This window comes from Danio rerio, chromosome 15, assembly GCF_052040795.2.
Source record: "Danio rerio strain M-AB ecotype USA chromosome 15, GRCz13ab, whole genome shotgun sequence".
NCBI lineage: Eukaryota > Metazoa > Chordata > Actinopteri > Cypriniformes > Danionidae > Danio > Danio rerio.
The window spans coordinates 22,632,271-22,655,966 of NC_141035.1; the positions used below are offsets into that span (position 1 = coordinate 22,632,271).

The window sequence follows — 23,696 nt, forward strand, 5'->3', positions numbered from 1 at the left end:
GGTTGGGGTAGGTGTAAAATTGAACAAAACATAGCAGATTACAGTGAGGTTGGGCCTAGGGCTGGGGTGGGTGTTATATTAACAAAATGCAATAGGTTGTATTTTGTGCCATGTACAAGACATTGAATAAATCAAAACCTTATGGAGGTTTGTTACTGTGAGGTTGGGTTTTGAGTTGGGGTAGGTTTAGAGGTTAATAAAACAAAGCAGGATACTGTGAGGTTGGGTTTAGGATTGGGGTAGGTTTGATATTCAAACATAATAGGTTGGACGCAGTGTCATGTACGAGACATTAAATGAATGAAAACTCCAGGTTTGTACAGCCCACTTGGAGCTCAAGTCTCACCCACTTGGAGCTGAGCAGGCTCCGATTTCTATTTATACCTTTCTCAGTCAGGTAACTTCCTTTTCAGTAGTATGAGCATCTGCACTGTGTGGCATATTTGCAGACAATCTTGTTTTAGGTTGGCACTTTGTATTTAAATCTTGTCTGCTTTACGTATTTGTATCTGTGCTGCAGTAGAACGCCTCAGCCTCACAGCAAACATTTTGGTCTACAAGCTGTCACTGGCGTCTTCCCAGGAGAGCGGCTGTACTGGTTTCTTCTGGAGGTCCTGAGGGATGTACGGGACCAAGGCATGAGAGCAGTTGGGGGATCCTTTGTAAACCAGGGGAGCACCCCACAGGCTCTGTGCTGGCGGCTCCAGAAACTTGATTCACTCCGGAGTAGAACTGAACAGCTCGGGCAGGGGCAAACGGCTTGCGAGGTGCGCTGATGGACACCAATGCAAAAAGTCCTGAGCAAGCCAGCCAGGAGTCGAACCTAGAATCTTCTGATCCGTAGTCAGACGCGTTATCCATTGCGCCACTGGCCCTGTCTGTTTTGATGGGCTTCAAGTTGTGGTGTCGATAGGATGCTCCTACACAGAGCATGTGGCAGTCCCTCGCTAAAAGAACTGTGATCCAAGCTCTGAGACTTTCTCCTCTCCAGGAGGAGGGTACAAGCGTTAGAGTTATTTTTGTCAGAGCAGCTGCAGCACACTTGGGTGGAGGCGCAAAGCTAGGCTTGAGGGCAAGCGTTTGCCAGTACTTCCCTGGTGGTCTAGTGGTTAGGATTCGGCGCTCTCACCGCCGCGGCCTGGGTTCGATTCCCGGTCAGGGAACTTCCTTTATACCTTCATGGTGAACTTCGAGCTGTAGTGCCGATTTTATCTTCGCAAAGGCAAAAAAAAAGAAGCGTCTCTGAGCGCAAAAGCCATCCTTCGAGCCGGAGTCGAACCAGCGACCTAAGGATTGCCAACATGCCACCTACAGTCCTCCGCTCTACCGACTGAGCTATCGAAGGCTTATGATGGCTGTTCACAACCGCACCCTATAAAGTCGACGAAGTCCAATTGCTGGCCAAGAGCACTCATCCCTTCCCATACCGGGAGTCAAACCCGGACCACCTGGGTGAAAACCAGGAATCCTGGCCGCTAGGTATATGGAAGCTGCCGCTTTTGGGCCCCAGTCTTGGCACAAACTCCAGTTCTTTCTGATCGCTCGCACTTCACGGCTCCACTTGCACAAGTGCCACTCACCAGTGTTAATTTCGTTGACGAAGACTATGACGAAAATTATTCGTCAACGAACATTTTTTACAGACGAAAACTAGATAAAAACTAAATAAAAAGTCAGATACGATGACGAAGACGATGATGAAATTTAACTGACACTTTAGTCAACGAATAAAAACGAGAGAAAAATGTTGGGGCGGGACGAATGGAGAAGAGATCCAATAAGAACTACCCTTTTGTGGGGAAATCCAAGCAGAGCGAATCTTTTGAGGGCAGGTTGATCTTGGCAAAGCCATTTTCAAAAAAAAAGCCGCGGTTTTTAAGTTATGATGACGTTTGTTATACATTATATTTAGTTACACATTATACTCGGTTACAAAGCGTTGGTTAATTTAAGTTGACTTTTCTCGTTAGCAACACGCTAAAGTTTTGTTCACTCGGTCCGAGGGCAGCGTCTCATGAACAGACAGACAGAAATGTCAGAGCTTGGTCTAGGACGAAAACGAAGAATTGACATCTGGTCAAACTTCACATATGACAACAAGGACAACAAAAGCGTCTGTAAACCATGTGGAGTAAAAATCGCTGGGAAAAACACCACCAACTTGAAGCGACATTTACAGACGGCTCATCCAGAAATCCACACCAAGGTAAGCATAAACGCTAACGTTAAGGTTATCCTATAAGATAAACCACCGTGATTCTGCTAAACTTGGAATAAAATTAAAGCCAAAGGAAATTAACTTTGAATAGTACTGATTAAACGAATTGTCTCGCTGAATTAATTAATATAAATATGTGTACTATTATAATAGATGTTGTGGTGTTATATATGGCTCGACAAAAGGTGTGTGTGTGTGTGTGTGTGTGTGTGTGTGTGTGTTTGTGTGTGTGTGTGTTATATGGCAAGAAAGAAAAAAATATCTCAACTTTGTATATCATTTATATATCCTCATAGATACAGAAGATGTCTGATGACCATGGGTCAGGTGGAAATAAAGCTAGTGATGCTACTAGTACAACACAGCAGCAGGCCATCTCAGATTTCCTAAGGTCTTCAAAGTACAAGACTGAATCAAAGGAACAACAGACCAAGGAGCAGGCCATAGCTAGATGGATTGGACGGACAGGTTTACCACTCACAACAATTGAGGATGAGGACTTTGTGCTAATGATGGGGATAATAGATGGGAGACTAACAGTTCCAAAGAAAACTAAAATTAGCAATTTAATTGAAACACAGTATGAACATGAAAGACAAAAGTTTAGAGAGAGTCTGGCTGCTGCCCGGAAAGTATCCATTGGCCTTGACTTGTGGACAAAAAAAGGATTGACAGCCTCATTCCTTGCTATAAGTGCATGCTACTTTTGTGTTGAAAAAAGTAAACCTGCACACATATTGTTGGCCCTTCAACAAGTAGGTCACCCACACACTGCACAGGCTATTAAGGCATGTGTGGACAAATGCATGCAAGAGTGGACCATACCAAAGGATTGTTACAAAAATTATTACTCCCTGCCACACACTAGATATATACAGTATACACATATGCACACCAGCCACTTTATTAGGTTTAGACTTATTTGATTCTCTTTTTTTTATTGTTAGGTATCGTCATGTCGACATGGAATTGGACCGGACACCATGTGTTGTGCATACCATACAACTGGTGGTCCACATGTTGCAGAAAGAAACAACTGTCAAAAGAGTTCTCGATAAAGCTAGGTCTGTGGTGAAGCTCTTTCGCAAGTCCTCAGTTGCAACACAAAAGTTATTGGACCAATGTGGTGTTATTGTTGTAAATGACTGCCCCACACGCTGGTCAAGCACATTTAACATGATCACACGACTCCTCAAAGTCAAAGATGCAGTCTGTCAAATCTCAAATGACATGGGATGGGACAGTTTGCTTACTAGTGAGTGGCAAAAGCTTTCCTCATTGCATGACCTATTGCTGCCTTTTGCAGAACACACTAAAACTCTTCAGAGTGACACCACATCTATGTCTCTAGTGGTTCCTGCCCTCTTTGATCTGCTGACCCACCTAACTGACTTTGCAGTGAACACTCGGTACAGAGACCTCGCTACTCTTGCAGACAAGATGAGATCAAATCTGAACCAGCGTTTTGCTTGCATCTTGGATACAACTGATGAAAAGTTTTCACCACTTGCAGCAGCTGCCTGCTTTGTTAACCCAACTGTCTGTGAAATCATTGTTAATGTTGATGTTGCTAATGGAAATATCCAGGAACTGCTAAAGCAGGCAGAAGACTATGTAGTCAAATGCACAAAACAGGAGGGCCAGTCTGAAAATTATGAAGAGGAGGTTATTGAGGAACCAGAAGCAGCGCCATCCTCAAAGCAGCCGGTGTTTAGGTTTCTCTCAAAATGCCGCACCACAAGGCCTAAACAGAAAACCTCCACAAGCAACATCAGGCAGCAGATCATCAAGTACAAGGAAGAACTCTCCCATCCCATTATTGAGGACACAGGAACAGACTTCTGGCTGGGAAAGAGTGACAGTGTTTACCACAGTTTAAAACCTTTTGCATTAGACTTGTTAGCTATGCCCGCTTCTCAAGCTTTTGCAGAGAGGGTATTTAGCATCACAGGTGACCTCACAAGAGGACGGCGCAACAGAGGAAGGGTCACATTGGAGCGAAGTGCTTTCCTTAAGATGAACAGAAACAAATAGAAATATTGTATTCACTATTGCAACATTTCCTGTAGTAGTATACAATTTACACAGGACAGTAACCGCATGAAGAAAATGATGCTAACATAGTTGTATGTTTTTTTTGTTTTGTTTTTTGTTTAATGTGATTTACCTGTATTTTCACTGCTGAGAGAGCAGAGAGGAGTTTTTATTTACTTGAACTTTAAGGACTATTTCTTTGGCATTGTGTGGCATTGCAGCCAATACATCTTTTGTTCTAAATTTAAGAATTGCACTAATTTGTTCTGTTAATAATCTTGTTGATTTTACAGAGTAGCAAGGCATTGTGTCTTAGAAGTTATTCAACTTCTCTTGAGGTACATGGACATTTACAGTAGTGTTTATTTTTTGTATTTAAATACCTTGTGAAGTGGCATTACAACCAGTTATTTTAATTTTTGAGAATTGCACTTTATATTTCTTTATGCTTTTGATTTTGCAAAGACTGTAAAAGACAGTAAGTTCATTGGTTATCTATTTCAATAATGCTGTACTTTATCTTGAAAGAATGTCATATGCGTTTCATATAATTCCGGGACAATGCATATCTTTTTCAGGGAGCATGTATATTGTTCAGGGAGAGCAGGTCTTGTGGTTATTTTTTGTGAAAAAGACTCATGTTTTTGACATGTAATAAAATGTTTTTATTACAACAATTAGATATGTGCCTGTATTCTATATATGCTTCCATATATTGTATTATACCTACAATTACATGAATTATAGAGAAAAATCTGCTAATATTTGGTCTACTAAAACTAGACTAAGACTAATAGACTTAAGACTAAACTAAGACTAAAACTCTTATGATATTTAGTCAACTAAACTAGACTAAGACTAAAAGATTTCAGATGACTAAAATAGGACTAAAACTAAATGGTGTATTATTCCAAAGACTAAGACTAAGACTAAATCAGAATTTGCTGTCAAAATTAACACTGCCACTCACACACTTATGCATTCTCTCATACACAGTTCCCTGGTTTCCGTAACCTGGAATCTTCTGATCCATAGTCATAAGCGTTATCCTTTGTGCCACCGGCACTCTGTTCAGCATTTTGTTACCACATTGCTTGAAGCAAGGACAAGGCTCTGTCAATCTGGAGTTCCTTCACCACACATTCTGCTTTGTTTTTATGGCAAAAGGTTGTGTGGAAGGGATGCTCTTACAGGTTCCTGACAGTCCCTCCATAGAACACCTGAAATCCAGGGTCGGAGACTCTCTCCTTTCCAAGAGGAGGTTAAAGCAATGGTTTCTATTATGACTGTGTGTCAGAGCACTTAGGTGTTGCTGCAGCTCAGAGACCTACAAGCGGAGGAGATTACACTGCAAGTTGGCTGGGTGACCTTTATGTGGTAGGGACTTGTGCCACAAGTAGGCTGGGTTTACGATTGATGTAGCTGTAGTGGACATTAATAAAAGGAGAAAAAAACTGGTTACTCTTAGGGTTGTTTTTAGGGTTGGGGTAGGTGTAAAAATTAATCAAACACAGCAGGTTACTGTGAGGTTGGGCCTAGGGCTGGGGTAGGTGTTATATTAACAAAATGCAATAGGTTGTATTCTGTGCCATGTACAAGACATTGAATAAATCAAAACCTTATGGAGGTTTGTTACTGTGAGGTTGGGTTTTGAGTGGGGGTAGGTTTAGAGGTTAATAAAACAAAGCAGGATACTGTGGGGTTGGGTTTAGGATTGGGGTAGATTTGATATTCAAACATAATAGGTTGGACGCAGTGTCATGTACGAGACATTAAATGAATGAAAACTCCAGGAGGTTTGTACAGCCCACTTGGAGCTCAAGTCTCACCCACTTGGAGCTGAGCAGGCCATTTGGAGCAGGCTCCGATTTCTATTTATACCTTTCTCAGTCAGGTAACTTCCTTTTCAGTAGTATGAGCATTTGCACTGTGTGGCATATTTGCAGACATATAACAGAGACTGAAACATTGCTCACACTTGTCTGAGATGGTCATTTGGACTGCAATCTTGTTTTAGGTTGGCACTTTGTATTTAAATCTTGTCTGCTTTAAGTATTTGTATCTGTGCTGCAGTAGAACACCTCAGCCTCACAGCAAACATTTTGGTCTACAAGCTGTCACTGGCGTCTTCCCAGGAGAGCGGCTGTACTGGTTTCTTCTGGAGGTCCTGAGGGATGTACGGGACCAAGGCATGAGAGCAGTTGGGGGATCCTTTGTAAACCAGGGGAGCACCCCACAGGCTCTGTGCTGGCGGCTCCAGAAACTTGATTCACTCCGGAGTAGAACTGAACAGCTCGGGCAGGGGCAAACGGCGTGCATGGTGCGCTGATGGACACCAATGCAAAAAGTCCTGAGCGAGCCAGCCAGGAGTCGAACCTAGAATCTTCTGATCCGTAGTCAGACGCATTATCCATTGCGCCACTGGCCCTGTCTGTTTTGGTGGGCTTCAAGTTGTGGTGTCGATAGGATGCTCCTACACAGAGCATGTGGCAGTTCCTCGCTAAAAGAACTGTGATCCAAGCTCTGAGACTTTCTCCTCTCCAGGAGGAGGGTACAAGCGTTAGAGTTATTTTTGTCAGAGCAGTTGCAGCACACTTGGGTGGAGGCGCAAAGCTAGGCTTGAGGGCAAGCGTTTGCCAGCACTTCCCTGGTGGTCTAGTGGTTAGGATTCGGCGCTCTCACCGCCGCGGCCCGGGTTCGATTCCCGGTCAGGGAACTTTCTTTATACCTTCATGGTGAACTTCGAGCTGTAGTGCCGATTTTATCTTCGCAAAGGCAAAAAAAAAGAAGCGTCTCTGAGCACAAAAGCCATCCTTCGAGCCGGAGTCGAACCAGCGACCTAAGGATTGCCAACATGCCACATACAGTCCTCCGCTCTACCGACTGAGCTATCGAAGGCTTATGATGGCTGTTCACAACCGCACCCTATAAAGTCGACGAAGTCCAATTGCTGGCCAAGAGCACTCATCCCTTCCCATACCGGGAGTCAAACCCGGACCACCTGGGTGAAAACCAGGAATCCTGGCCGCTAGGTATATGGAAGCTGCCGCTTTTGGGCCCCAGTCTTGGCACAAACTCCAGTTCTTTCTGATCGCTCGCACTTCACGGCTCCACTTGCACAAGTGCCACTCACACACTTATGCATTCTCTCATACACAGTTCCCTGGTTTCCGTAACCTGGAATCTTCTGATCCATAGTCATAAGCGTTATCCTTTGTGCCACCGGCACTCTGTTCAGCATTTTGTTACCACATTGCTTGAAGCAAGGACAAGGCTCTGTCAATCTGGAGTTCCTTCACCACACATTCTGCTTTGTTTTTATGGCAAAAGGTTGTGTGGAAGGGATGCTCTTACAGGTTCCTGACAGTCCCTCCATAGAACACCTGAAATCCAGGGTCGGAGACTCTCTCCTTTCCAAGAGGAGGTTAAAGCAATGGTTTCTATTATGACTGTGTGTCAGAGCACTTAGGTGTTGCTGCAGCTCAGAGACCTACAAGCGGAGGAGATTACACTGCAAGTTGGCTGGGTGACCTCTATGTGGTAGGGACTTGTGCCACAAGTAGGCTGGGTTTACGATTGATGTAGCTGTAGTGGACATTAATAAAAGGAGAAAAAAACTGGTTACTCTTAGGGTTGTTTTTAGGGTTGGGGTAGGTGTAAAAATTAATCAAACACAGCAGGTTACTGTGAGGTTGGGCCTAGGGCTGGGGTAGGTGTTATATTAACAAAATGCAATAGGTTGTATTCTGTGCCATGTACAAGACATTGAATAAATCAAAACCTTATGGAGGTTTGTTACTGTGAGGTTGGGTTTTGAGTGGGGGTAGGTTTAGAGGTTAATAAAACAAAGCAGGATACTGTGGGGTTGGGTTTAGGATTGGGGTAGATTTGATATTCAAACATAATAGGTTGGACGCAGTGTCATGTACGAGACATTAAATGAATGAAAACTCCAGGAGGTTTGTACAGCCCACTTGGAGCTCAAGTCTCACCCACTTGGAGCTGAGCAGGCCATTTGGAGCAGGCTCCGATTTCTATTTATACCTTTCTCAGTCAGGTAACTTCCTTTTCAGTAGTATGAGCATTTGCACTGTGTGGCATATTTGCAGACATATAACAGAGACTGAAACATTGCTCACACTTGTCTGAGATGGTCATTTGGACTGCAATCTTGTTTTAGGTTGGCACTTTGTATTTAAATCTTGTCTGCTTTACGTATTTGTATCTGTGCTGCAGTAGAACGCCTCAGCCTCACAGCAAACATTTTGGTCTACAAGCTGTCACTGGCGTCTTCCCAGGAGAGCGGCTGTACTGGTTTCTTCTGGAGGTCCTGAGGGATGTACGGGACCAAGGCATGAGAGCAGTTGGGGGATCCTTTGTAAACCAGGGGAGCACCCCACAGGCTCTGTGCTGGCGGCTTGATTCACTCCGGAGTAGAACTGAACAGCTCGGGCAGGGGCAAACGGCGTGCGTGGTGCGCTGATGGACACCAATGCAAAAAGTCCTGAGCGAGCAAGCCAGGAGTCGAACCTAGAATCTTCTGATCCGTAGTCAGACGCGTTATCCATTGCACCACTGGCCCTGTCTGTTTTGGTGGGCCTCAAGTTGTGGTGTCGATAGGATGCTCCTACACAGAGCATGTGGCAGTCCCTCGCTAAAAGAACTGTGATCCAAGCTCTGAGACTTTCTCCTTTCCAGGAGGAGGGTACAACCGTTAGAGTTATTTTTGTCAGAGCAGTTGCAGCACACTTGGGTGGAGGCGCAAAGCTAGGCTTGAGGGCAAGCGTTTGCCAGCACTTCCCTGGTGGTCTAGTGGTTAGGATTCGGCGCTCTCACCGCCGCGGCCTGGGTTCGATTCCCGGTCAGGGAACTTCCTTTATACCTTCATGGTGAACTTCGAGCTGTAGTGCCGATTTTATCTTCGCAAAGGCAAAAAAAAAGAAGCGTCTCTGAGCGCAAAAGCCATCCTTCGAGCCGGAGTCGAACCAGCGACCTAAGGATTGCCAACATGCCACCTACAGTCCTCCGCTCTACCGACTGAGCTATCGAAGGCTTATGATGGCTGTTCACAACCGCACCCTATAAAGTCGACGAAGTCCAATTGCTGGCCAAGAGCACTCATGCCTTCCCATACCGGGAGTCAAACCCGGACCACCTGGGTGAAAACCAGGAATCCTGGCCGCTAGGTATATGGAAGCTGCCGCTTTTGGGCCCCAGTCTTGGCACAAACTCCAGTTCTTTCTGATCGCTCGCACTTCACGGCTCCACTTGCACAAGTGCCACTCACACACTTATGCATTCTCTCATACACAGTTCCCTGGTTTCCGTAACCTAGAATCTTCTGATCCATAGTCATAAGCGTTATCCTTTGTGCCACCGGCACTCTGTTCAGCATTTTGTTACCACATTGCTTGAAGCAAGGACAAGGCTCTGTCAATCTGGAGTTCCTTCACCACACATTCTGCTTTGTTTTTATGGCAAAAGGTTGTGTGGAGGGGATGCTCTTACAGGATTCCTGACAGTCCCTCCATAGAAGACCTGAAATCCAGGGTCGGAGACTCTCTCCTTTCCAAGAGGAGGTTAAAGCAATGGTTTCCATTATGACTGTGTGTCAGAGCACTTAGGTGTTGCTGCAGCTCAGAGACCTACAAGCGGAGGAGATTACACTGCAAGTTGGCTGGGTGACCTCTATGTGGTAGGGACTTGTGCCACAAGTAGGCTGGGTTTACGATTGATGTAGCTGTAGTGGACATTAATAAAAGGAGAAAAAAACTGGTTACTCTGAGGGTTGTTTTTAGGGTTGGGGTAGGTGTAAAAATTAATCAAACACAGCAGGTTACTGTGAGGTTGGGCCTAGGGCTGGGCTAGGTGTTATATTAACAAAATGCAATAGGTTGTATTCTGTGCCATGTACAAGACATTGAATAAATCAAAACCTTATGGAGGTTTGTTACTGTGAGGTTGGGTTTTGAGTGGGGGTAGGTTTAGAGGTTAATAAAACAAAGCAGGATACTGTGGGGTTGGGTTTAGGATTGGGGTAGATTTGATATTCAAACATAATAGGTTGGACGCAGTGTCATGTACGAGACATTAAATGAATGAAAACTCCAGGAGGTTTGTACAGCCCACTTGGAGCTCAAGTCTCACCCACTTGGAGCTGAGCAGGCCATTTGGAGCAGGCTCCGATTTCTATTTATACCTTTCTCAGTCAGGTAACTTCCTTTTCAGTAGTATGAGCATCTGCACTGTGTGGCATATTTGCAGACATATAACAGAGACTGAAACATTGCTCACACTTGTCTGAGATGGTCATTTGGACTGCAATCTTGTTTTAGGTTGGCACTTTGTATTTAAATCTTGTCTGCTTAACGTATTTGTATCTGTGCTGCAGTAGAACGCCTCAGCCTCACAGCAAACATTTTGGTCTACAAGCTGTCACTGGCGTCTTCCCAGGAGAGCGGCTGTACTGGTTTCTTCTGGAGGTCCTGAGGGATGTACGGGACCAAGGCATGAGAGCAGTTGGGGGATCCTTTGCAAACCAGGGGAGCACCCCACAGGCTCTGTGCTGGCGGCTCCAGAAACTTGATTCACTCCGGAGTAGAACTGAACAGCTCGGGCAGGGGCAAACGGCGTGCGAGGTGCGCTGATGGACACCAATGCAAAAAGTCCTGAGCGAGCCAGCCAGGAGTCGAACCTAGAATCTTCTAATCCGTAGTCAGACGCGTTATCCATTGCGCCACTGGCCCTGTCTGTTTTGTTGGGCCTCAAGTTGTGGTGTCGATAGGATGCTCCTACACAGAGCATGTGGCAGTTCCTCGCTAAAAGAACTGTGATCCAAGCTCTGAGACTTTCTCCTCTCCAGGAGGAGGGTACAAGCGTTAGAGTTATTTTTGTCAGAGCAGTTGCAGCACACTTGGGTGGAGGCGCAAAGCTAGGCTTGAGGGCAAGCGTTTGCCAGCACTTCCCTGGTGGTCTAGTGGTTAGGATTCGGCGCTCTCACCGCCGCGGCCCGGGTTCGATTCCCGGTCAGGGAACTTTCTTCAAACCTTCATGGTGAACTTCGAGCTGTAGTGCCAATTTTATCTTCGCAAAGGCAAAAAAAAAAAGAAGCGTCTCTGAGCGCAAAAGCCATCCTTCGAGCCAGAGTCGAACCAACGACCTAAGGATTGCCAACATGCCACCTACAGTCCTTCGCTCTACCAACTGAGCTATCGAAGGCTTATGATGGCTGTTCACAACCGCACCCTATAAAGTCGACGAAGTCCAATTGCTGGCCAAGAGCACTCATGCCTTCCCATACCGGGAGTCAAACCCGGACCACCTGGGTGAAAACCAGGAATCCTGGCCGCTAGGTATATGGAAGCTGCCGCTTTTGGGCCCCGGTCTTGGCACAAACTCCAGTTCTTTCTGATCGCTCGCACTTCACGGCTCCACTTGCACAAGTGCCACTCACACACTTATGCATTCTCTCATACACAGTTCCCTGGTTTCCGTAACCTAGAATCTTCTGATCCATAGTCATAAGCGTTATCCTTTGTGCCACCGGCACTCTGTTCAGCATTTTGTTACCACATTGCTTGAAGCAAGGACAAGGCTCTGTCAATCTGGAGTTCCTTCACCACACATTCTGCTTTGTTTTTATGGCAAAAGGTTGTGTGGAGGGGATGCTCTTACAGGATTCCTGACAGTCCCTCCATAGAAGACCTGAAATCCAGGGTCGGAGACTCTCTCCTTTTCAAGAGGAGGTTAAAGCAATGGTTTCCATTATGACTGTGTGTCAGAGCACTTAGGTGTTGCTGCAGCTCAGAGACCTACAAGCAGAGGAGATTACACTGCAAGTTGGCTGGGTGACCTCTATGTGGTAGGGACTTGTGCCACAAGTAGGCTGGGTTTACGATTGATGTAGCTGTAGTGGACATTAATAAAAGGAGAAAAAAACTGGTTACTCTGAGGGTTGTTTTTAGGGTTGGGGTAGGTGTAAAAATTAATCAAACACAGCAGGTTACTGTGAGGTTGGGCCTAGGGCTGGGGTAGGTGTTATATTAACAAAATGCAATAGGTTGTATTCTGTGCCATGTACAAGACATTGAATAAATCAAAACCTTATGGAGGTTTGTTACTGTGAGGTTGGGTTTTGAGTGGGGGTAGGTTTAGAGGTTAATAAAACAAAGCAGGATACTGTGGGGTTGGGTTTAGGATTGGGGTAGATTTGATATTCAAACATAATAGGTTGGACGCAGTGTCATGTACGAGACATTAAATGAATGAAAACTCCAGGAGGTTTGTACAGCCCACTTGGAGCTCAAGTCTCACCCACTTGGAGCTGAGCAGGCCATTTGGAGCAGGCTCCGATTTCTATTTATACCTTTCTCAGTCAGGTAACTTCCTTTTCAGTAGTATGAGCATCTGCACTGTGTGGCATATTTGCAGACATATAACAGAGACTGAAACATTGCTCACACTTGTCTGAGATGGTCATTTGGACTGCAATCTTGTTTTAGGTTGGCACTTTGTATTTAAATCTTGTCTGCTTTACGTATTTGTATCTGTGCTGCAGTAGAACGCCTCAGCCTCACAGCAAACATTTTGGTCTACAAGCTGTCACTGGCATCTTCCCAGGAGAGCGGCTGTACTGGTTTCTTCTGGAGGTCCTGAGGGATGTACGGGACCAAGGCATGAGAGCAGTTGGGGGATCCTTTGTAAAGCAGGGGAGCACCCCACAGGCTCTGTGCTGGCGGCTCCAGAAACTTGATTCACTCCGGAGTAGAACTGAACAGCTCGGCAGGGGCAAACGGCATGCGTGGTGCGCTGATGGACACCAATGCAAAAAGTCCTGAGCGAGCCAGCCAGGAGTCGAACCTAGAATCTTCTGATCCGTAGCCAGACGCATTATCCATTGCGCCACTGGCCCTGTCTGTTTTGGTGGGCCTCAAGTTGTGGTGTCGATAGGATGCTCCTACACAGAGCATGTGGCAGTCCCTCGCTAAAAGAACTGTGATCCAAGCTCTGAGACTTTCTCCTCTCCAGGAGGAGGGTACAAGCGTTAGAGTTATTTTTGTCAGAGCAGTTGCAGCACACTTGGGTGGAGGCGCAAAGCTAGGCTTGAGGGCAAGCGTTTGCCAGCACTTCCCTGGTGGTCTAGTGGTTAGGATTCGGCGCTCTCACCGCCGCGGCCCGGGTTCGATTCCCGGTCAGGCAACTTCCTTTATACCTTCATGGTGAACTTCGAGCTGTATTGCCTATTTTATCTTCGCAAAGGCAAAAAAAAAGAAGCGTCTCTGAGCGCAAAAGACATCCTTCGAGCCGGAGTCGAACCAGCGACCTAAGGATTGCCAACATGCCACCTACAGTCCTCCGCTGTACCAACTGAGCTATCGAAGGGTTATGATGGCTGTTCACAACCGCACCCTATAAAGTCGACGAAGTCCAATTGCTGGCCAAGAGCACTCATGCCTTCCCATACCGGGAGTCAAACCCGGACCACCTGGGTGAAAACCAGGAATCCTGGCCGCTAGGTATATGGAAGCTGCCGCTTTTGGGCCCCAGTCTTGGCACAAACTCCAGTTCTTTCTGATCGCTCGCACTTCACGGCTCCACTTGCACAAGTGCCACTCACACATTTACATTTTACATTTAGTCATTTAGCAGACGCTTTTATCCAAAGCGACTTACAAATGAGGACAAGGAAGCAATTTACACAACTAAGAGCAACAATGAATAAGTACTTAAGGCAAGTTTCAGGTCTGTAAAGTCTAAGAACGGAAGTGTTAGTAGTTTTTTTTTTTTTTTTTTTGTACAGTTAGTGTGATATTCAAAGAGGCAATTGCAGATTAGGAAGTGAAGTGGAGACTAAATAGTTGAGTTTTTAGTCGTTTCTTGAAAATAGCGAGTGACTCTGCTGTTCTGATGCAGTTAGGGAGTTCATTCCACCAACTGGGCAGATTGAGCGTGAGCGTTCGCGAAAGTGATTTTTTCCCTCTTTGGGATGGAACCACGAGGCGACGTTCATTCACAGAACGCAAGTTTCTGGAGGGCACATAGATCTGCAGAAGTGAGTGCAGAGAAGAAGGTGCTAGGCCAGAAGTCACTTTGTAGGCAAACATCAGAGTTTTGAATTTGATGCGAGCAGCAACTGGCAGCCAGTGCAAACGGACTAGCAGCGGAGTGACATGTGCTCGTTTAGGTTCATTGAAGACAACTCGTGCTGCTGCATTCTGGAGCAGTTGAAGAGGCTTGATAGAGTTAGCTGGAAGCCCAGCTAGTAGAGAGTTGCAGTAATCCAGTTTGGAGAGAACAAGAGCTTGAACAAGGAGTTGAGCTGCATGTTCAGATAAGAAGGGTCGGATCTTCCTGATGTTATAGAGTGCAAATCTGCACGATCGAGCAGTTCTAGAAATGTGGTCAGAGAAGTTTAGTTGGTCATCAATCGTTTCTCCAAGGCTTTTCACCATTTTGGATGCAGTAATGGTTGCCCCATCCATCTGGATTGAAAAGTTATGGTGTAGAGTCGGGTTGGCAGAAACTACAAGCATTTCCGTTTTTGCGAGGTTCAGCTGAAGATGATGATCTTTCATCCAGTGTGAAATATCCAACAGGCAGGCTGAGATACGAGCAGGAACCGAGGGATCATCAGGATGAAAAGAGAGGTATAGCTGGGTATCATCAGCATAGCAGTGGTAGGAGAATCCATGTCTCTGGATGACTGGTCCTAGAGATGATGTGTAGATGGAGAAGAGAAGTGGCCCAAGAACAGAGCCTTGAGGTACCCCAGTGTTTAGATGCTGTAGGTTGGACACTTCTCCCCTCCAAGACACCCTGAATGACCTGTCAGAGAGGTAAGATCCGAACCATTGTATAACAGTGCCCGCAACGCCCAGTGACTCAAGCGTAGATAGCAGGATCTGGTGGTTGACAGTGTCAAAAGCAGCTGACAAGTCCAGCAAAATGAGGACTGATGATTTAGAGTCTGCTTTAGCCAGTCTGAGATCCTCCACGACCGAGAGCAGGGCAGTCTCAGTTGAGTGACCTTTCTTAAAGCCGGATTGCTTGTTGTCCATGAGGTTGTTTTGAGTAAGAAAGTCCAGGACTTGATTGAACACTACTTTCTCCAGAATCTTGGCCATGAATGGAAGCAGGGATACTGGTCTGTAGTTTTCAAGTAGCGTATGGTCCAGGTTGGGTTTCTTTAGCAGTGGGGTTACCCTAGCCTGCTTAAATGTAGTGGGGAATAAACCAGAGTCAAGAGATGTGTTAATTATGTGAGTCAGTGTTGGTATGACTGCAGGAGAGATGGCTTGCAAGAGATGAGAGGGAATGGGATCGAGTGGACAGGTGGTTGCATGGCTAGATAGCACAAGTTTGGACACCTCAGACTCAGAGAGCTGAGAAAAAGAGGTGAGTGTGTGTGGTGTTGGTGTTGTATCTTGCGTGTTTGTTGTAGGTGCAGCAAATTGAGCACTGATTTTTGCAGTTTTGGTGCAGAAGAATGTAGCAAAGTCATCAGTAGTAAGTGTGGAGGATGCAGGGGAGGAGGAGGATAGAGGAGGGAGGAAAATGTTTTAAAAAAAGAGGCGAGGATTAGTGGCATTGTTGATTTTCAGACGGTAATACGTCTGCTTTGCAGAAGTAACCTCAGCTGAGAAAGAGGACAGAAGAGTTTGGTATGTTAAGAGATGTGCAGGATTTTTAGTTTTCCGCCAAATTCTCTCCGCAGCCCGAAGTTTTGAGCGATGCTCACGGAGAGCATCCGAGAGCCAGGGTGCAGGAGGACTGGCACGGGCTGGCCTGGATGCAAGAGGACATAATCGGTCTAGACATGATGCTAGTGTGGAGCAGAGTGTATTAGTGGCACTGTTCGAATCAAGTGAAGTGAGTTTGCGAGATGGAGGAAGAGAGTCTGAAACAATGGTGGATAGTCTATTGGGTGAGAGAGATCGTAGGTTTCTGCGAAAGGTAACCAGTGTTGGAGTGTGTGGCGGCTCAGGAGTAATGTGGATGTTGAGAGACAGAAGGAAATGATCAGATATTTGTAGTGGAGTTACTATTGTTTGATCAGTGAAGCAGTGTCGTGTGTAAATAAGGTCTAGCTGATTACCTGATTTGTGGGTAGCAGAAGTAGGTGCTCTTTTTAGGTCAAAAGAGGCAAGCAAAGTCTGAAAGTCTGCAGCTTGCGGTTTGTCAACGTAAATGTTGAAGTCACCTAGCACCAATAAGGGAGTGGCAAAATTAGAAAAAGATGAGAGAAGAACATCCAGTTCATCTAGGAAGTGACCTAATTTACCTGGTGGGCGGTAGATGACAACCACATTTATGTAGAAGGGGTGGATAATGGTGACTGCATGGAATTCAAAGGAGCTGATTGTTGGCAGGGACGGTATCAGAGTAAATTTCCATTCTTTGGAAATTAGTAGTCCAGTCCCACCCCCTCTCCCTGTCTGACGAGGAGTGTGGGAAAAAGAGAAACTAGCAGAAAGAGTAGCATGTGTAGCAGTGTCCTCCGGCCTCTACCAGGTCTCAGTTAGAGCCATGAGATTATAGTCAGAATATGTAGCTATGGAGGTAATAAAATCAGCCTTGTTAACAGCTGATTGACAATTCCAGAGGCCCAGGGAGAGAGAGAGTTGTGAAATAGTAAATACATGTATTGAACGAAGGTTGTGAGGATTACGCCTGCAGCGTACCTCCCGTGTTTTGCGAGTGTTAGTAACAACAGGAATTAGAACACACATAATAAAAGTGCACTGACAACAAAAAATAAGTGTAAAGTAAAACAATAAAGTAAAGTACTCAAGTGCTTTGTCGGTAGAGTGCCGGTGGCACTTATGCCAGTGCCGGTGACACTTATGCATTCTCTCATACACAGTTCCCTGGTTTCCGTAGCCTAGAATCTTCTGATCCATAGTCATAAGCGTTATCCTTTGTGCCACCGGCACTCTGTTCAGCATTTTGTTACCACATTGCTTGAAGCAAGGACAAGGCTCTGTCAATCTGGAGTTCCTTCACCACACATTCTGCTTTGTTTTTATGGCAAAAGGTTGTGTGGAGGGGATGCTCTTACAGGATTCCTGACAGTCCCTCCATAGAAGACCTGAAATCCAGGGTCGGAGACTCTCTTCTTTCCAAGAGGAGGTTAAAGCAATGGTTTCTATTATGACTGTGTGTCAGAGCACTTAGGTGTTGCTGCAGCTCAGAGACCTACAAGCGGAGGAGATTACACTGCAAGTTGGCTGGGTGACCTCTATGTGGTAGGGACTTGTGCCACAAGTAGGCTGGGTTTACGATTGATGTAGCTGTAGTGGACATTAATAAAAGGAGAAAAAAACTGGTTACTCTGAGGGTTGTTTTTAGGGTTGGGGTAGGTGTAAAAATTAATCAAACACAGCAGGTTACTGTGAGGTTGGGCCTAGGGCTGGGGTAGGTGTTATATTAACAAAATGCAATAGGTTGTATTCTGTGCCATGTACAAGACATTGAATAAATCAAAACCTTATGGAGGTTTGTTACTGTGAGGTTGGGTTTTGAGTGGGGGTAGGTTTAGAGGTTAATAAAACAAAGCAGGATACTGTGGGGTTGGGTTTAGGATTGGGGTAGATTTGATATTCAAACATAATAGGTTGGACGCAGTGTCATGTACGAGACATTAAATGAATGAAAACTCCAGGAGGTTTGTACAGCCCACTTGGAGCTCAAGTCTCACCCACTTGGAGCTGAGCAGGCCATTTGGAGCAGGCTCCGATTTCTATTTATACCTTTCTCAGTCAGGTAACTTCCTTTTCAGTAGTATGAGCATCTGCACTGTGTGGCATATTTGCAGACATATAACAGAGACTGAAACATTGCTCACACTTGTCTGAGATGGTCATTTGGACTGCAATCTTGTTTTAGGTTGGCACTTTGTATTTAAATCTTGTCTGCTTTACGTATTTGTATCTGTGCTGCAGTAGAACGCCTCAGCCTCACAGCAAACATTTTGGTCTACAAGCTGTCACTGGCGTCTTCCCAGGAGAGCGGCTGTACTGGTTTCTTTTGGAGGTCCTGAGGGATGTACGGGACCAAGGCATGAGAGCAGTTGGGGGATCCTTTGTAAACCAGGGGAGCACCCCACAGGCTCTGTGCTGGCGGCTCCAGAAACTTGATTCACTCCGGAGTAGAACTGAACAGCTCGGGCAGGGGCAAACGGCTTGCGAGGTGCGCTGATGGACACCAATGCAAAAAGTCCTGAGCGAGCCAGCCAGGAGTCGAACCTAGAATCTTCTGATCCGTAGTCAGACGCGTTATCCATTGCGCCACTGGCCCTGTCTGTTTTGGTGGGCTTCAAGTTGTGGTGTCGATAGGATGCTCCTACACAGAGCATGTGGCAGTCCCTCGCTAAAAGAACTGTGATCCAAGCTCTGAGACTTTCTCCTCTCCAGGAGGAGGGTACAAGCGTTAGAGTTATTTTTGTCAGAGCAGTTGCAGCACACTTGGGTGGAGGCGCAAAGCTAGGCTTGAGGGCAAGCGTTTGCCAGCACTTCCCTGGTGGTCTAGTGGTTAGGATTCGGCGCTCTCACCGCCGCGGCCCGGGTTCGATTCCCGGTCAGGGAACTTCCTTTATACCTTCATGGTGAACTTCGAGCTGTAGTGCCGATTTTATCTTCGCAAAGGCAAAAAAAAAGAAGCGTCTCTGAGCGCAAAAGCCATCCTTCGAGCCGGAGTCGAACCAGCGACCTAAGGATTGCCAACATGCCACCTACAGTCCTCCGCTCTACCGACTGAGCTATCGAAGGCTTATGATGGCTGTTCACAACCGCACCCTATAAAGTCGACGAAGTCCAATTGCTGGCCAAGAGCACTCATCCCTTCCCATACCGGGAGTCAAACCCGGACCACCTGGGTGAAAACCAGGAATCCTGGCCGCTAGGTATATGGAAGCTGCCGCTTTTGGGCCCCAGTCTTGGCACAAACTCCAGTTCTTTCTAATCGCTCGCACTTCACGGCTCCACTTGCACAAGTGCCACTCACACACTTATGCATTCTCTCATACACAGTTCCCTGGTTTCCGTAACCTGGAATCTTCTGATCCATAGTCATAAGCGTTATCCTTTGTGCCACCGGCACTCTGTTCAGCATTTTGTTACCACATTGCTTGAAGCAAGGACAAGGCTCTGTCAATCTGGAGTTCCTTCACCACACATTCTGCTTTGTTTTTATGGCAAAAGGTTGTGTGGAAGGGATGCTCTTACAGGTTCCTGACAGTCCCTCCATAGAAGACCTGAAATCCAGGGTCGGAGACTCTCTCCTTTCCAAGAGGAGGTTAAAGCAATGGTTTCTATTATGACTGTGTGTCAGAGCACTTAGGTGTTGCTGCAGCTCAGAGACCTACAAGCGGAGGAGATTACACTGCAAGTTGGCTGGGTGACCTCTATGTGGTAGGGACTTGTGCCACAAGTAGGCTGGGTTTACGATTGATGTAGCTGTAGTGGACATTAATAAAAGGAGAAAAAAACTGGTTACTCTTAGGGTTGTTTTTAGGGTTGGGGTAGGTGTAAAAATTAATCAAACACAGCAGGTTACTGTGAGGTTGGGCCTAGGGCTGTGGTAGGTGTTATATTAACAAAATGCAATAGGTTGTATTCTGTGCCATGTACAAGACATTGAATAAATCAAAACCTTATGGAGGTTTGTTACTGTGAGGTTGGGTTTTGAGTGGGGGTAGGTTTAGAGGTTAATAAAACAAAGCAGGATACTGTGGGGTTGGGTTTAGGATTGGGGTAGATTTGATATTCAAACATAATAGGTTGGACGCAGTGTCATGTACGAGACATTAAATGAATGAAAACTCCAGGAGGTTTGTACAGCCCACTTGGAGCTCAAGTCTCACCCACTTGGAGCTGAGCAGGCCATTTGGAGCAGGCTCCGATTTCTATTTATACCTTTCTCAGTCAGGTAACTTCCTTTTCAGTAGTATGAGCATTTGCACTGTGTGGCATATTTGCAGACATATAACAGAGACTGAAACATTGCTCACACTTGTCTGAGATGGTCATTTGGACTGCAATCTTGTTTTAGGTTGGCACTTTGTATTTAAATCTTGTCTGCTTTAAGTATTTGTATCTGTGCTGCAGTAGAACGCCTCAGCCTCACAGCAAACATTTTGGTCTACAAGCTGTCACTGGCGTCTTCCCAGGAGAGCGGCTGTACTGGTTTCTTCTGGAGGTCCTGAGGGATGTACGGGACCAAGGCATGAGAGCAGTTGGGGGATCCTTTGTAAACCAGGGGAGCACCCCACAGGCTCTGTGCTGGCGGCTCCAGAAACTTGATTCACTCCGGAGTAGAACTGAACAGCTCGGGCAGGGGCAAACGGCGTGCATGGTGCGCTGATGGACACCAATGCAAAAAGTCCTGAGCGAGCCAGCCAGGAGTCGAACCTAGAATCTTCTGATCCGTAGTCAGACGCGTTATCCATTGCGCCACTGGCCCTGTCTGTTTTGGTGGGCTTCAAGTTGTGGTGTCGATAGGATGCTCCTACACAGAGCATGTGGCAGTCCCTCGCTAAAAGAACTGTGATCCAAGCTCTGAGACTTTCTCCTCTCCAGGAGGAGGGTACAAGCGTTAGAGTTATTTTTGTCAGAGCAGTTGCAGCACACTTGGGTGGAGGCGCAAAGCTAGGCTTGAGGGCAAGCGTTTGCCAGCACTTCCCTGGTGGTCTAGTGGTTAGGATTCGGCGCTCTCACCGCCGCGGCCCGGGTTCGATTCCCGGTCAGGGAACTTCCTTTATACCTTCATGGTGAACTTCGAGCTGTAGTGCCGATTTTATCTTCGCAAAGGCAAAAAAAAAGAAGCGTCTCTGAGCGCAAAAGCCATCCTTCGAGCCGGAGTCGAACCAGCGACCTAAGGATTGCCAACATGCCACCTACAGCCCTCCGCTCTACCGACTGAGCTATCGAAGGCTTATGATGGTTGTTCACAACCGCACCCTATAAAGTCGACGAAGTCCAATTGCTGGCCAAGAGCACTCATCCCTTCCCATACCGGGAGTCAAACCCGGACCACCTGGGTGAAAACCAGGAATCCTGGCCGCTAGGTATATGGAAGCTGCCGCTTTTGGGCCCCAGTCTTGGCACAAACTCCAGTTCTTTCTGATCGCTCGCACTTCACGGCTCCACTTGCACAAGTGCCACTCACACACTTATGCATTCTCTCATACACAGTTCCCTGGTTTCCGTAACCTGGAATCTTCTGATCCATAGTCATAAGCGTTATCCTTTGTGCCACCGGCACTCTGTTCAGCATTTTGTTACCACATTGCTTGAAGCAAGGACAAGGCTCTGTCAATCTGGAGTTCCTTCACCACACATTCTGCTTTGTTTTTATGGCAAAAGGTTGTGTGGAAGGGATGCTCTTACAGGTTCCTGACAGTCCCTCCATAGAACACCTGAAATCCAGGGTCGGAGACTCTCTCCTTTCCAAGAGGAGGTTAAAGCAATGGTTTCTATTATGACTGTGTGTCAGAGCACTTAGGTGTTGCTGCAGCTCAGAGACCTACAAGCGGAGGAGATTACACTGCAAGTTGGCTGGGTGACCTCTATGTGGTAGGGACTTGTGCCACAAGTAGGCTGGGTTTACGATTGATGTAGCTGTAGTGGACATTAATAAAAGGAGAAAAAAACTGGTTACTCTGAGGGTTGTTTTTAGGGTTGGGGTAGGTGTAAAAATTAATCAAACACAGCAGGTTACTGTGAGGTTGGGCCTATGGCTGGGGTAGGTGTTATATTAACAAAATGCAATAGGTTGTGTTCTGTGCCATGTACAAGACATTGAATAAATCAAAACCTTATGGAGGTTTGTTACTGTGAGGTTGGGTTTTGAGTGGGGGTAGGTTTAGAGGTTAATAAAACAAAGCAGGATACTGTGGGGTTGGGTTTAGGATTGGGGTAGATTTGATATTCAAACATAATAGGTTGGACGCAGTGTCATGTACGAGACATTAAATGAATGAAAACTCCAGGAGGTTTGTACAGCCCACTTGGAGCTCAAGTCTCACCCACTTGGAGGTGAGCAGGCCATTTGGAACAGGCTCCGATTTCTATTTATACCTTTCTCAGTCAGGTAACTTCCTTTTCAGTAGTATGAGCATCTGCACTGTGTGGCATATTCGCAGACATATAACAGAGACTGAAACATTGCTCACACTTGTCTGAGATGGTCATTTGGACTGCAATCTTGTTTTAGGTTGGCACTTTGTATTTAAATCTTGTCTGCTTTACGTATTTGTATCTGTGCTGCAGTAGAACGCCTCAGCCTCACAGCAAACATTTTGGTCTACAAGCTGTCACTGGCGTCTTCCCAGGAGAGTGGCTGTACTGGTTTCTTCTGGAGGTCCTGAGGGATGTACGGGACCAAGGCATGAGAGCAGTTGGGGGATCCTTTGTAAACCAGGGGAGCACCCCACAGGCTCTGTGCTGGCGGCTCCAGAAACTTGATTCACTCCGGAGTAGAACTGAACAGCTCGGGCAGGGGCAAACGGCGTGCGAGGTGCGCTGATGGACACCAATGCAAAAAGTCCTGAGCGAGCCAGCCAGGAGTCGAACCTAGAATCTTCTGATCCGTAGTCAGACGCGTTATCCATTGCGCCACTGGCCCTGTCTGTTTTGGTAGGCCTCAAGTTGTGGTGTCGATAGGATGCTCCTACACAGAGCATGTGGCAGTCCCTTGCTAAAAGAACTGTGATCCAAGCTCTGAGACTTTCTCCTCTCCAGGAGGAGGGTACAAGCGTTAGAGTTATTTTTGTCAGAGCAGTTGCAGCACACTTGGGTGGAGGCGCAAAGCTAGGCTTGAGGGCAAGCGTTTGCCAGCACTTCCCTGGTGATCTAGTGGTTAGGATTCGGCGCTCTCACCGCCGCGGCCCGGGTTCGATTCCCGGTCAGGGAACTTCCTTTATACCTTCATGGTGAACTTCGAGCTCTAGTGCCGATTTTATCTTCGCAAAGGCAAAAAAAAGAAGCGTCTCTGAGCGCAAAAGCCATCCTTCGAGCTGGAGTCAAACCAGCGACCTAAGGATTGCCAACATGCCACCTACAGTCCTCCGCTGTACCAACTGAGCTATCGAAGGCTTATGATGGCTGTTCACAACCGCACCCTATAAAGTCGACGAAGTCCAATTGCTGGCCAAGAGCACTCATGCCTTCCCATACCGGGAGTCAAACCCGGACCACCTGGGTGAAAACCAGGAATCCTGGCCGCTAGGTATATGGAAGCTGCCGCTTTTGGGCCCCAGTCTTGGCACAAACTCCAGTTCTTTCTGATCGCTCGCACTTCACGGCTCCACTTGCACAAGTGCCACTCACACACTTATGCATTCTCTCATACACAGTTCCCTGGTTTCCGTAACCTAGAATCTTCTGATCCATAGTCATAAGCGTTATCCTTTGTGCCACCGGCACTCTGTTCAGCATTTTGTTACCAC

The 23,696-nt window shown here is 46.5% G+C and overlaps 1 protein-coding gene and 19 non-coding genes across 20 annotated transcripts; 8 read left to right on the forward strand and 12 right to left on the reverse strand.

Annotated features, from left to right (window-relative positions):
• Positions 1 to 802: 802 nt before the first annotated feature.
• On the reverse strand, positions 803 to 875 carry trnar-acg (transfer RNA arginine (anticodon ACG)). Its single transcript has one exon. It is a non-coding gene; the product is annotated as a tRNA-Arg (tRNA).
• Positions 876 to 1,091: 216 nt separating this feature from the next.
• trnae-cuc (transfer RNA glutamic acid (anticodon CUC)) lies at positions 1,092 to 1,163 on the forward strand. The gene has a single exon. It is a non-coding gene; the product is annotated as a tRNA-Glu (tRNA).
• A 95-nt stretch (positions 1,164 to 1,258) lies between these two features.
• On the reverse strand, positions 1,259 to 1,345 carry trnay-gua (transfer RNA tyrosine (anticodon GUA)). The gene is given in 2 exon segments: positions 1,259 to 1,294; positions 1,309 to 1,345. It is a non-coding gene; the product is annotated as a tRNA-Tyr (tRNA).
• Positions 1,346 to 1,859: 514 nt separating this feature from the next.
• On the forward strand, positions 1,860 to 4,932 carry LOC147840624 (zinc finger BED domain-containing protein 4-like). The gene is made up of 2 exons (XM_087284106.1): positions 1,860 to 2,206; positions 2,515 to 4,932. Exon 2 carries the CDS (start codon positions 3,182 to 3,184, stop codon positions 4,250 to 4,252), a length of 1,071 nt encoding a protein of 356 aa, XP_087140232.1. The 5' UTR covers positions 1,860 to 2,206; positions 2,515 to 3,181; the 3' UTR covers positions 4,253 to 4,932.
• Positions 4,933 to 6,607: 1,675 nt separating this feature from the next.
• trnar-acg (transfer RNA arginine (anticodon ACG)) lies at positions 6,608 to 6,680 on the reverse strand. Its single transcript has one exon. It is a non-coding gene; the product is annotated as a tRNA-Arg (tRNA).
• Positions 6,681 to 6,896: 216 nt separating this feature from the next.
• trnae-cuc (transfer RNA glutamic acid (anticodon CUC)) lies at positions 6,897 to 6,968 on the forward strand. Its single transcript has one exon. It is a non-coding gene; the product is annotated as a tRNA-Glu (tRNA).
• Positions 6,969 to 7,063: 95 nt separating this feature from the next.
• On the reverse strand, positions 7,064 to 7,150 carry trnay-gua (transfer RNA tyrosine (anticodon GUA)). Its single transcript is given in 2 exon segments — positions 7,064 to 7,099; positions 7,114 to 7,150. It is a non-coding gene; the product is annotated as a tRNA-Tyr (tRNA).
• A 1,900-nt stretch (positions 7,151 to 9,050) lies between these two features.
• Positions 9,051 to 9,122, forward strand: trnae-cuc (transfer RNA glutamic acid (anticodon CUC)). The gene has a single exon. It is a non-coding gene; the product is annotated as a tRNA-Glu (tRNA).
• A 95-nt stretch (positions 9,123 to 9,217) lies between these two features.
• Positions 9,218 to 9,304, reverse strand: trnay-gua (transfer RNA tyrosine (anticodon GUA)). Its single transcript is given in 2 exon segments — positions 9,218 to 9,253; positions 9,268 to 9,304. It is a non-coding gene; the product is annotated as a tRNA-Tyr (tRNA).
• A 1,621-nt stretch (positions 9,305 to 10,925) lies between these two features.
• trnar-acg (transfer RNA arginine (anticodon ACG)) lies at positions 10,926 to 10,998 on the reverse strand. The gene has a single exon. It is a non-coding gene; the product is annotated as a tRNA-Arg (tRNA).
• A 216-nt stretch (positions 10,999 to 11,214) lies between these two features.
• Positions 11,215 to 11,286, forward strand: trnae-cuc (transfer RNA glutamic acid (anticodon CUC)). Its single transcript has one exon. It is a non-coding gene; the product is annotated as a tRNA-Glu (tRNA).
• A 2,260-nt stretch (positions 11,287 to 13,546) lies between these two features.
• On the reverse strand, positions 13,547 to 13,633 carry trnay-gua (transfer RNA tyrosine (anticodon GUA)). Its single transcript is given in 2 exon segments — positions 13,547 to 13,582; positions 13,597 to 13,633. It is a non-coding gene; the product is annotated as a tRNA-Tyr (tRNA).
• Positions 13,634 to 18,474: 4,841 nt separating this feature from the next.
• Positions 18,475 to 18,547, reverse strand: trnar-acg (transfer RNA arginine (anticodon ACG)). The gene has a single exon. It is a non-coding gene; the product is annotated as a tRNA-Arg (tRNA).
• Positions 18,548 to 18,763: 216 nt separating this feature from the next.
• On the forward strand, positions 18,764 to 18,835 carry trnae-cuc (transfer RNA glutamic acid (anticodon CUC)). Its single transcript has one exon. It is a non-coding gene; the product is annotated as a tRNA-Glu (tRNA).
• A 95-nt stretch (positions 18,836 to 18,930) lies between these two features.
• On the reverse strand, positions 18,931 to 19,017 carry trnay-gua (transfer RNA tyrosine (anticodon GUA)). Its single transcript is given in 2 exon segments — positions 18,931 to 18,966; positions 18,981 to 19,017. It is a non-coding gene; the product is annotated as a tRNA-Tyr (tRNA).
• A 1,620-nt stretch (positions 19,018 to 20,637) lies between these two features.
• On the reverse strand, positions 20,638 to 20,710 carry trnar-acg (transfer RNA arginine (anticodon ACG)). Its single transcript has one exon. It is a non-coding gene; the product is annotated as a tRNA-Arg (tRNA).
• A 216-nt stretch (positions 20,711 to 20,926) lies between these two features.
• trnae-cuc (transfer RNA glutamic acid (anticodon CUC)) lies at positions 20,927 to 20,998 on the forward strand. Its single transcript has one exon. It is a non-coding gene; the product is annotated as a tRNA-Glu (tRNA).
• Positions 20,999 to 21,093: 95 nt separating this feature from the next.
• Positions 21,094 to 21,180, reverse strand: trnay-gua (transfer RNA tyrosine (anticodon GUA)). Its single transcript is given in 2 exon segments — positions 21,094 to 21,129; positions 21,144 to 21,180. It is a non-coding gene; the product is annotated as a tRNA-Tyr (tRNA).
• A 1,620-nt stretch (positions 21,181 to 22,800) lies between these two features.
• trnah-aug (transfer RNA histidin (anticodon AUG)) lies at positions 22,801 to 22,873 on the reverse strand. The gene has a single exon. It is a non-coding gene; the product is annotated as a tRNA-Arg (tRNA).
• A 216-nt stretch (positions 22,874 to 23,089) lies between these two features.
• trnae-cuc (transfer RNA glutamic acid (anticodon CUC)) lies at positions 23,090 to 23,161 on the forward strand. The gene has a single exon. It is a non-coding gene; the product is annotated as a tRNA-Glu (tRNA).
• Positions 23,162 to 23,696: the final 535 nt, after the last annotated feature.

What these genes read in the sequence shown, in the direction of transcription:
- LOC147840624 (XM_087284106.1), top strand. Translation starts at nt 3,182, where the DNA reads ATGGAATTGGACCGGACACCATGTGTTGTGCATACCATACAACTGGTG.